The sequence below is a fragment of the Oncorhynchus mykiss genome, chromosome 2, assembly GCF_013265735.2.
Source record: "Oncorhynchus mykiss isolate Arlee chromosome 2, USDA_OmykA_1.1, whole genome shotgun sequence".
Classification (NCBI taxonomy): Eukaryota; Metazoa; Chordata; class Actinopteri; order Salmoniformes; family Salmonidae; genus Oncorhynchus; species Oncorhynchus mykiss.
The window spans coordinates 73,146,161-73,157,748 of NC_048566.1; the positions used below are offsets into that span (position 1 = coordinate 73,146,161).

Here is an 11,588-nt window from a genome sequence, read left to right on the forward strand (position 1 = left end):
ATTGATACCAAGACCTTTTCGGGGGACTACACATTAATAAAAGTGCATTAGTGAGGCAGGTTTAGACTTCCTGAAGATTGCCTTTATTGTGACGCTACGTTAAATACATATTACAAAATATGCATTAACAGGGAACAAAAATATCACAAACATTATTTGTGGCATTATCATAGCTAGGTCCATAAAAACAGATGTCCGGTTTATAAACAGTGTTGTTCTGTTTCCATTTAGGAAGGAGGATGATAACATTATTAGTGTTCCCAGAAAAGTAGCTCCAGAAATGTTAAGGCAGAGATTGTAGGAGAGCTGTAACCATGTGGTCTTGGTACCCAGGTAGTGAAGGTATGGCTGCTGAGCTGAATTTTGGCTCACTTGTTCAATGCTGCAGTCATCTCAGGGACAGCCTAGTGAGACAAAGACAAAACAGAGTAGTTTAAGATGGTTGCACCCCCTAACCAGGCATATCTAGCAAGGTTGACACAATGGGCACAATGTGTGCTTGCGACATGGAAATGGAAGGTTGAACTTTTAGATAAATGTAAGTGTTGAGTCTCACAGTTTGGGGTGACACCATTTAAGATCAAGTCATTGATAAACTATTTCATTTTCTGAGAGTAACTGATCAAAGGGACATGAGTGGGGTTGCCTGCTGAATGACATATAGTTTATCAGTATCAGTAGCGCCCGAGTCGAGTATGTCCCACAGATCAGTTTTCAATTGAAGGAAGAGGAGAAAGACCATACATTTGAATGAGTTATCCAAGGAGTGATCACATGTAAGCTGATAACCAGCAGGTCACAACTCTGCTGCCATGAGCTATTATTTCCAATCACTTTTACAGAGTTTCCCCATAACACCTGGGCCTCTCACACACCGCCATAGTAAATAAAAGATGAACAACATTACACACACATGAAAATAAATGCTAATACACTTTCACCGAAAGCACGGGCCCTCTTGTTCAAGAGTATGGCAACCCTCTGATACACTGGCCATATGTGCCAGCCAGACATTAGAGGGCAGCTGAGCATGTAAAGTAATGGCACAAGGGAAGAGAAAATAAATCATGAGAACTTATGGTTTGAAGGAGCGCTGTTGTATCTCTACACAACAGCAGGCTCTGGCCACAACTCACCTCTGATTAATTCAGAACCTCAATAATTCAACACATTTCCATTAGGTGGAATAATAATGGTTCTTGCAACACTGATCAGGGAAATAGTGAATGTAATATTCTGATTGTCACTGTTGTCATTTCTTGGTTATTGAAATGCCGGTGTCTTGCTGATCATCTAGTCAGGACTGTGCTGAAAGCTAACCCAGTGTTGGGTTAGTTTCAGTCATGGCAAGAGTGTTTGGTAATGTTTCCTCATGGGCGAATATTCCTCCAATACAGTCGGCCTACTATCTCACCTTGAACAGATCAGCCACCAGACCATAGTCAGCCACCTGGAAGATGGGAGCCTCTGGGTCCTTGTTGATGGCCACAATAGTCTGTAGTGCAAAGCAGAATGTGTTTCATAAATAATGGAGCATGCCTACTCTGTATACATGACAGAACGTTCTGGTATAAAGGGACAGGGAAGAAACAAGTAAGAATGGTAACTGTACTGTACCTTGCTGTCCTTCATCCCAGCCAGATGCTGAATAGCTCCAGAGATGCCAACAGCGATGTACAACTCCTACAGAGACAACAAGATGACAAAACAAGCTGTATCAGCATAATACAAGCGCTTGGTGCACCGCCACATCTATGTAGTCCCAGTTGTTTCAGGCTGCTGAACACAGGTAAGACACCTTACTGTAGGAATGCCTGCAACGGACTCAATACCAGTAGTATAATATGTGGGCCTACAATATTTATTGAATAACTTTCCATCAATCTCCAGAAAACCATCACGACACCACTAAGGTCGTCATTGGCACCCTAGTACAGATTAAGCTGATTGCAGGACAGTCCTGGGTATAGAGCTGTTCTAGTGCTGACCCTGACCAGGTCTGTGTAATCTCTCAGAGGGAGAGTGCTGGGGGGGGGGGGGGGGGGGGGGTGTAGCAGAGTGTAGGACCTTCCCAAGCATCCACCTCACCTATGGGGAAAACACATCAGAACCTTTCAGCGTAATGCACTGCCATATGAATATTTCAGTGCTACTTAATGTTATTGGAGTAGTCTCAGAGGAGCAGAACATCAATTTATGAACACAAGTCTGCCAACGACTGAAATGAGAACCAATATTTCACCATGAGAGGCACTGTCCTATCCAGCAAGTGTACTGTCCTTGCAGAGATAGAATGACCACAAAACATGTTGTAGTATCACTGTATGGAAAGATCAGAGTACATACAAAAATATTAAAACAAAAAAGGTACTAAAAAGAGTCCAATGTCTAACCTATTTGGAGAATCTTCTCAGAGTTAGTCTCTTTAAGCTCTTCTAGCAGCTTTGCATTTTCAATTAGAAGGCTAGACAGGGCTACCTGCTGTGGTGTTGCTAAAAATAGCATAAAGCACTGTTTCAGCCTACTATTTCACACCCAGCATTCCCACAGGTGTGAAAGCAACTCCCTGCAAGGAACATGATTGTATTGGTAGCTAGTCGTTCAACTGTGGTGATGCTATTGTTAGCCGATAAAAAACAACAAAAGACCGCAACATGACAACCTGGCAGCTCCGTTGCCAAGCTGTTATCCGAATGTGGTACTCGTCTGAAACGTTGCTCAGGCATGACACCCCACAGCTTAGATTACATAAACAATACAGCGGCACACTGTCTGTAAACGTCAGGACAGTAGGGTGAAGACAGTCTTATAAAGACTTTAGGCTACTGAATGCTAGTGTGACGATTCTTTGATATACATACAGTGGGGCAAAAAAGTATTTAGTCAGCCACCAATTGTGCAAGTTCTCCCACTTAAAAAGATGAGAGAGGCATGTAATTTTCATCATAGGTACACTTCAACTATGACAGACAAAATGAGGAGAAAAAAAATCCAGAAAATCACATTGTAGGATTTTTAATGAATTTATTTGCAAATTATGATGGAAAATAAGTATTTAGTCACCTACAAACAAGCTCTCACAAACCTGTAACTTCTTCTTTAAGAGGCTCCTCTGTCCTCCACTCGTTACCTGCATTAATGGCACCTGTTTGAACTTGTTATCAGTATAAAAGACACCTGGGAGCAATTATTAGGAAATGGAAGACATACAAGACCACTGATAATCTCCCTCGATCTGGGGCTCCACGCAAGAACTCACCCCATGGGGTCAAAATGATCACAAGAACGATGAGCAAAAATCCCAGAACCACACTAGGGACCTAGTGAATGACCTGCAGAGAGCTGGGACCAAAGTAACAAAGCCTACCATCAGTAACACACTACGCCGCCAGGGACTCAAATCCTGCAGTGCCAGACGTGTCCCCCTGCTTAAGGCAGTACATGTCCAGGCCCGTCTGAAGTTTGCTAGAGAGCATTTGGATGATCCAGAAGAAGATTGGGAGAATGTCATATGGTCAGATGAAACCAAAATATAACTTTTAGGTAAAAACTCAACTCGTCGTGTTTGGAGGACAAAGAATGCTGAGTTGCATCCACAGAACACCATACCTACTGTGAAGCATGGGGGTGGAAACATCATGCTTTGGGGCTGTTTTTCTGCAAAGGGACCAGGACGACTGATCCGTGTAAAGGAAAAAAATGAATGGGGCCATGTATCGTGAGATTTTGAGTGAAAACCTATCAGCAAGGGCATTGAAGATGAAACGTGGCTGGGTCTTTCAGCATGACAATGATCCCAAACACACCGCCCGGGCAACGAAGGAGTGGCTTCATAAGAAGCATTTCAAGGTCCTGGAGTGGCCTAGCCAGTCTCCAGATCTCAAACCCATAGAACATCTTTGGAGGGAGTTGAAAGTCTGTGTTGCCCAGCAACAGCCCCAAAACATCACTGCTCTAGAGGAGATCTGCATGGAGGAATGGGACAAAATACCAGCAACAGTGTGTGAAAACCTTGTGAAGACTTACAGAAAACGTTTGACCTCTGTTATATACCCTTTGTTGGCAATGAAAAAGTATTGAGATAAACTTTTGTTATTGACCACATACTTATTTTTCACCATAATTTGCAAATAAATTCATTAAAAATCCTACAATGTGATTTTCTGGATTTTTTTTTCTCATTTTGTCTGTCATAGTTGAAGTGTACCTATGACGGGCCTGGACATGTACTGGCTTAAGCAGGGGGACACGTCTGGCACTGCAGGATTTGAGTCCCTGGCGGCGTAGTGTGTTACTGATGGTAGGCTTTGTTCCTTTGGTCCCAGCTCTCTGCAGGTCATTCACTAGGTCCCCCCGTGTGGTTCTGAGATTTTTGCTCACCGTTCTTGTGATCATTTTGACCCCACGGGGTGAGATCTTGCGTGGAGCCCCAGATCGAGGGAGATTATCAGTGGTCTTGTATGTCTTCCATTTCCTAATAATTGCTCCCACAGTTGATTTCTTCAAACCAAGCTGCTTACCTATTGCAGATTCAGTCTTCCCAGCCTGGTGCAGGTCTACAATTGTGTTTCTGGTGTCCTTTGACATCTCTTTGGTCTTGGCCATAGTGGAGTTTGGAGTGTGACTGTTTGAGGTTGTGGACAGGTGTCTTTTATACTGATAACAAGTTCAAACAGGTGCCATTAATACAAGTAACAAGTGGAGGACAGAGGAGCCTCTTAAAGAAGAAGTTACAGGGTGTGAGAGCCAGAAATCTTGCTTGTTTGTAGGTGACTAAATACTTATTTTCCATCATAATTTGCAAATAAATTCATTAAAAATCCTACAATGTGATTTTCTGGATTTTATTTCCTAATTTTGTCTGTCATAGTTGAAGTGTACCTATGATGAAAATTACAGGCCTCTCATCTTTTTAAGTGGGAGAACTTGCACAATTGATGGCTGACTAAATACTTTTTTGCCCCACTGTAAATATGCAAAAGCTATGAATACATACTGACAAACACTAAATGTCAAATATCATTTCAGAAAAACTATAACTGGAGCAGTTCATTAGTGGATATAACTACTATTTAAAGCCTGCAAATAGTTGATTAGCTAAATATTCCTCCTGTCAAAAGTGGATCATTCAAATACACATAACAAGAAGGAACACAGTTGTGCTATTCAAGGGGACATTTGTCAAATAAAAAAGATGTCAGACAGACATTAACACTTATATGACACTTTTTTGACATCGTTCTTCTGTCCTAACAATGCCGGAAGGTAGCGATCAAAAATGACCATTTAATACTTGAATCCTCTGAATGGTTTGCATGAGGACTATGACTAACTGACTGACAAATATGAGCAGGATAAAAATACTGCCATTAAAATTTGATTTAATACATTAAAGCTGGAATCCGTAATGGTGAAACTGCCACATCCGTTTGTGACAATGGTGTTACTTCAAACAACGAACACTGTTTTTTCCCCTCAGACATCATTGCATATCATTGCACGAGCGATAGTATAGCAGAGTATGTTTCATAAACAAAACAAAAACAATAAATGGGCTTTAAGCCCAAATGTGACAAGCTTGTCAAAACATTAGCAAAATCCAATTTGGGCAGAATGGCCTGGTCTGTGGCTCTGAGCAGATACCCACTGCACTGTGCTCTGCTCTCTAATGGATCAGCTAAATCATTTAGGTGCATAAATGTGCCATTAACTACATTTCAAATGTGTGGATAATCACAGCTGGGATATCCCATCTGAACCGGATAATGGGAATTTAACCTTTTTAAAAGGGGCTAAGGGATCCATCTTTAGAACACTGAATTCAAGAAATTGTGTTTGCATCTAAAGTAACAGGCCTTTGTCAAGCTGCAGGCAACTTGCACAATAATCAATACTGGCTGGGTAACTCAGAAAATATATCTACGCATTTTCAGATTTATTTTGTTGTAAGTATACACCCATGTTTCCACAAAAGGTTTATCTTGAATAATTGTGCACTATTAATACAGAATCCACCATTGTGAGCACAACATTACCTATCAAAGAATAGGATGAATGTTAAATGATCTAGAGTTTGTCACTTACGGGGGCCACGATCTTGCCAGTCTGTCCAACCTGCATGTCATTGGGGACATATCCAGCATCCACAGCAGCTCTGGAAGCACCAACTGTGGGGAGAATCAATTCAAACCTACTTTACTGCTGTCAATCAAATTTCTTCACCAATATCTTAATTGTAAAGTCTTACCGTATAAAAAAAATCACGACAGCTATGATGGTAACAGGACACTTCGGTAAAATTGTACAAATGCCGACAGATCATTTGTTCGTTCGACATCTTTTTGTGTCGGTAAAATTCATTATGTGAGAAATGGCAGTGCCTTTATGCGCAAATATTGATATAATAACAATCATATGGTGTGTGGTCCTACCACTACGACTCGGGAAACCATGCAGTTTATTAGGCTACAGATTAAATAAGTGATGATGAACTTCACAGGGTGGTGACAGTGGATGGTGATCTTGATGCTCCTTTCCAATAAATATTGAGGGTCTTATTCTGGTGACATGATGATCGATGCTTGACTGCCATTTGACAAATAAAAATATTCTATCCATAATATGTTATCCATAATAATCTCATGTAGACTAACCTAGCAGCACAGCCTACCAACACTATCTGCCAGCTGTTGGCTGGAGTACAGGTGCTAAGACCAGAGTAGGCACATTTGCTATTTAATGCAACAGTTTGTGACAAAACTATCGGTAGAATTGGAAAAGCGATGGAAACATATTAAACTTAAGATTTTTATTCGGTACCATGAAATGTGTGTGCACTACATCATCACGCACTGATTTTTATCCGCAAAGAATCTATTTGGTGAAAATGCACATGTTTTCTTTATGCGGATTCGAGAGCATTTGCATGAAAGTCTGTCACCAATTGGATGAAGACCTAGCTACGTATTCAAATGCAGAACTTGCATTTGTATATGCAGGTCAACATTCAAAGACTCATTCTAATCGCACACTTACCTGCGGCATTCATTTGGTCAGCAAGGTCATACAGCAGCTTGAAGTTGTCTCCACTCTTCAGGCCCCTTCCTAAAAGAAGGGCAAGACAGTAATGATTTCTTTAAACATTTGGCATACACATCAATTAATTTGTCAAGTAAAAGCAAATAGCATGAAGTTAGGTGTCTCTCACCTCCGGACACCACAACCTTTGCACTGGTCAGCTCTGGACGGTCACTCTTGGTCAAGGACGCTTCCAGCCACTCGGACATCCCATCAGGAGTGGACGCAGCAACTGAAATAAACAAACAACAACACATGAGGAAACATCAGAGGATCATATTAAATAAACTGCATCTCAAGGACAAACTGTCTCATGTCTCCTTGCTTTTAACTATACCCTGACAAATATGTTATCCAGCCAGGAAATTTGTTTTTTTATTTTAGAATGATAAACAAGAACAATGGCTTTTGTATGTGTGATTTTCGGGTGTGTATCAGTGCATGGTTAGTACTGGAGCTACCTTCCTCTGATGTAGCACTGCCTCCCTCCACCTCAGCGGGCTCAAAGGAGGTCCCTCTGACAGTGAAAACCTTGACATTGTCATTAGACTTGACAGTGCTGAGAGCATTTCCTGTGAATGAGACAAACAACAGTGATGTTCAGTTTTGTAACGACCACATGCAACTCTTTTGATGACAACTGGGAATTAAAATAGAAAATTAATTTCACACAAATAGTCTAAAAGATAAAATATCTTCTGGGCTCAAGGTACACCATGAGTTTTCCATAAGACCTATTTGGACATGACAAACAGCAAAGGTTGAAGTGGATCATTTTGATTTATTCATAGCTCATTAGTGCTATTGAAAAATTAGGCTTTTGGGATCTAATCAAAGCTGGTATTGCCGAAAAGTTGATTTAGCTTTAGATTTATAAACAAACTTGTTCTCTATGGTACATGTAAGTACTGTGTACATGGAGAAGTGGTGAGTTACTGGACTAATTTGTTAGAGCAGTCCCAAACGCAGTTAGAAATTGACATGGTTTCCCATAATCATTTCAAACAAGATCCATATAGAGTACCAAAGAAAAATCTAAAGCAGCATAAACTGCATTGGTGATTTATAATGTGGTCAATAAATATGAACGCCATCTTAGGTTGGCTTGGGGGGGTGGGGGACAATAGGTTTCAAAAGTTCAAATATACTGTAACACGTTCACAAAAAGCTAGTTACCAGCATAGATGGTTCTGACAAAGGTGTCAGGGGATTTGATCTCGATGATGTCTGAAATAGGAGCAACATCCAACTTGGCAGCCAGTCTGGGCAGCAGGTTCTACAAAAGACAGGATGGTAAATAAGCAGGGATACAAGGCAATCTGTAACAATCAGCCAAAGATGCCCCACAAATAACTTCCAGAAACCATGATTGAAAAACACAGCATACTGATAACAGCTATGTTTTTTTTACACTAGCCTTAAATCCATTATATGAAATCATCAGCAGGCAGACAGCTTGCTGAGGAGTAACAAATGACCTCACTGAAGCTATGTATATAAAGGTGTTATAAGCTTACTTTCCCAAAGGCAGATGCTCCAGCACAAATATGGGTGAAGTTGAACTGCTTCTGGGTTGCCAGGATAAGTGGAGTCAACGCTTCTATGGAAAGACATGCATGCAAGTTGCAGTTAACACCACATGCAAATTGACAGAAAATAACCCTCAAATTTAACATACTAACTTTACATAGAAGTAAAACTTCCAACTCATTTACAGCTTCAGTGAATCTGTCGGATGCATCTGCTTCACATTGTGGATATACATACCTGGCAGAGATCCTTTGTAAGCATCATTTTGAGCAATCAAAACTGTCTTCACACCCAGGACTTTGCTGATTTCCTGTGCAACCTGAACAGATTATAAATATACAGCAAAACAATCCCTTGAAGAAAAACACTAACAGTGTAGGTCTGGATATCATCCATTTTCAACAGGTTATTAGTCTGATGATCAAACCCACGATTTTAACTTACCTTTGTACAGTCTGTTCCAGCAACCAAACAGGACACATCTCCTCCCAGTTTCTTGGCTGCAGTGATAGCATTCAGCGTAATGGGAGTCAGCTTGTCATTGTTGTGTTCTGCCACCACCAAGGTGCTTTGAAACCTCTGGAGGAGACCAGACTATGGGGAAAATATATTTTCAGTAAATAGGACATAACATTAACATAACACTCAGCCCCAGTCCTGGCGATTCTGCTTCCCTCCTCTTATCCCGCAAAACTAGAATAGTGTAGCCTACAGTGTCGGCCTGTAATGCAATTTTATGAATGCCCATCCATGTCATACAGTTACCGTCTGATTCATAACCATGGCCTAAGACCAGGCCTAATCATTTTGGCTATTTAATATCTGCATATCAGCTACCCAAGTTTACCAGGAGTTATTCTGAGCCTATTTGCAATGAGAATCTATATGTTTACACAGTGAGAAATGAGGAAGCATTTTCTTCTTCGCTATGATCAGCTCGTCAAAAATGTATGAATGTACAATTGAAATCACTAATTCATGACAATTTAGCCCACAGAGTTAAACTCCCGGACAGCAGTCGTGAGTAGGCTAATTTCATTCCATATTGTCCATTTTATTTTGACCTGTCCTGTTTTTATGTAAAGTCATATTCAAATCGAAGCACGTTTGTATTTGAAAGGGTGACATTTAGGCTATTTGATGGGAGTGTACATGTGCATTATGTAAAAATAAAAAGTGTCTCTTAACATTGTCAGTAATAAGATCTCCAGTCTAAGCTACAGAAACACCACATAGTAGAAAGTGTACTAGCCTATGGCTACATGATTTATGTTAGATGATTTGAGCGTTGGTGGAGAGCCGCAGCGCTGTGTCTCTCCAACAGCACCCTGGAGAGGCGTGCTGGGCATGGATAAGATACATATTTTGCGTCCCTGACTTTGGCAAAGTGGGCAGCGCTCCTCATGGGGCGGCATCAGCGCTCACCTAAATAGCCCATATGCCACTGGGTGAGAGAAGTTTTCATTGTATTTAGGTAGAATTATGTGAGGTGTTATGTGTCTGCCTAATGGATGAGCCGGCCTTGATTACATGGTTCTAATGCCTATCAAACTTAAACACCCATGATTAATAGCAATGAATAATATGACAGCATTTTGGATAGTCCAATAACTGGTTCTGTTCAGATGTAGCTTGTTGGGGAAAGCAACATCTAGTGGGTTATTTATTGGAGGTCAGTTATAGCAGAAAGTGTGAACTAGTACATAACATCACCCGAGGGGAGGAGGGAGCTGTGAAACCCTTCTGTAAACAATCTGACATAACATCAGAGCTAGACATGGGCTTATACAACCTTTGACAGGGAGTAGCAAGCATTTCACCAAGCTAAAACATGACAGTACCAGCTGCTCTATCTGAACCTGTGTCTGAATGACAGTTTCTAGAGTAGAGGTCATTCACAGCAGTCTAGACAACGTCACAGCACAATACATGTATAATAGATTTAGTGTACATGAAATTATTGTCGTTATTGAAATGGTGCTTCAATGTCTTTAAAATCATTGCATGGCCATTTTTTGTTAGTTTCTTAAGTGATTGTTTATGAGGTTGCATAAGTAAGCTAGCTAACTGCTAGCTATTTTCAGCTAGCTAAGGACGCTAGCTGTGCCATCAACTATGATCAGATGTTCAAACTGTGGCAATCGATTTATTTCATTTTTATGAATATAGAGAAAAAAAATCTATGCCATTTCGTTAATTGGGCACAGCTAGCTAACGAGTAAGCTAAGTTAGCTAGTTGACTGGCTAGCTTCCTTGCTAGCTAACGTTAACTGTCTATTAGGCACCAGCGACATTGTGCTGATTTGCATTTGCCACATTGCGAATAAATAGCAAGTTACTTAGCTAGTTAATATAATATAATCATATGCGTCTATCGTGTACTTACCAACTGTTTGAAATGTGTTTTGTTGACAGCTCTAAGCATCTTGGACCCTGCTATTCGATGTTGCCAAATGCTACTTTACTTTACTTCGAACGAACTCTGACAGCTGTAGAATGTTCTCGCGAGACAAAACTGTGGGATGGACTAAAATCACTTCCGTTTTAGGTGGGAGCAGAATACAATTTTATTTCAGAGACCACGGTCTCCACAAGTAGCTTCCATGGCAACAAAGTCAGATTCAACAGCTTATTTTTGGTCTTGATTTAAGGTTAGGGTTAGGCGTAAAGTTATCAGTGAGGTTAGGGTTAGGTTTAAAATCACATTTTATGAAGATAAATTGTACAAATGACTTTGTGTCTATAGAAGATAGTGATGACCGTCCTTCACCCTGTCACCCTGTAGCCTTCGGGTCCATGATGACTGGGTAGGTGGGTGTGAACAAAATCAAATCAAATTAATTTATATAGCCCTTCTTACATCAGCTGATATCTCAAAGTGCTGTACAGAAACCCAGCCTAAAACCCCAAACAGCAAGCAATGCAGGTGTAGAAGCACGGTGGCTAGGAAAAACTCCCTAGAAAGGCCAAAGCCTAGGAAG

At 40.8% G+C, this 11,588-nt stretch overlaps 1 protein-coding gene across 1 annotated transcript; it reads right to left on the reverse strand.

Moving 5' to 3' along the window:
- Positions 1-60: 60 nt before the first annotated feature.
- On the reverse strand, positions 61-11,151 carry etfa (electron transfer flavoprotein subunit alpha). The gene is made up of 12 exons (XM_021571138.2): positions 10,994-11,151; positions 9,052-9,201; positions 8,845-8,926; positions 8,595-8,677; positions 8,254-8,353; positions 7,539-7,649; positions 7,208-7,309; positions 7,036-7,104; positions 6,085-6,167; positions 1,618-1,683; positions 1,415-1,495; positions 61-404 (listed from the first exon to the last, which is right to left on the reverse strand). The coding sequence occupies exons 1-12, from the start codon at positions 11,030-11,032 to the stop codon at positions 369-371; spliced, it is 1,002 nt and encodes a 333-aa protein (XP_021426813.2). The 5' UTR covers positions 11,033-11,151; the 3' UTR covers positions 61-368.
- Positions 11,152-11,588: the final 437 nt, after the last annotated feature.

Excerpts from the sequence above, each read along its gene's own strand:
- etfa (XM_021571138.2), bottom strand. The coding sequence starts at position 11,032 with ATGCTTAGAGCTGTCAACAAAACACATTTCAAACAGTTG. Across the intron at positions 7,310-7,538 it reads CAGTGCTACATCAGAGGAAG|TTGCTGCGTCCACTCCTGAT; the intron begins GTAGCTCCAGTA and ends TGTTTATTTCAG. Across the intron at positions 1,496-1,617 it reads CTGGGATGAAGGACAGCAAG|ACTATTGTGGCCATCAACAA; the intron begins GTACAGTACAGT and ends TTTGCACTACAG.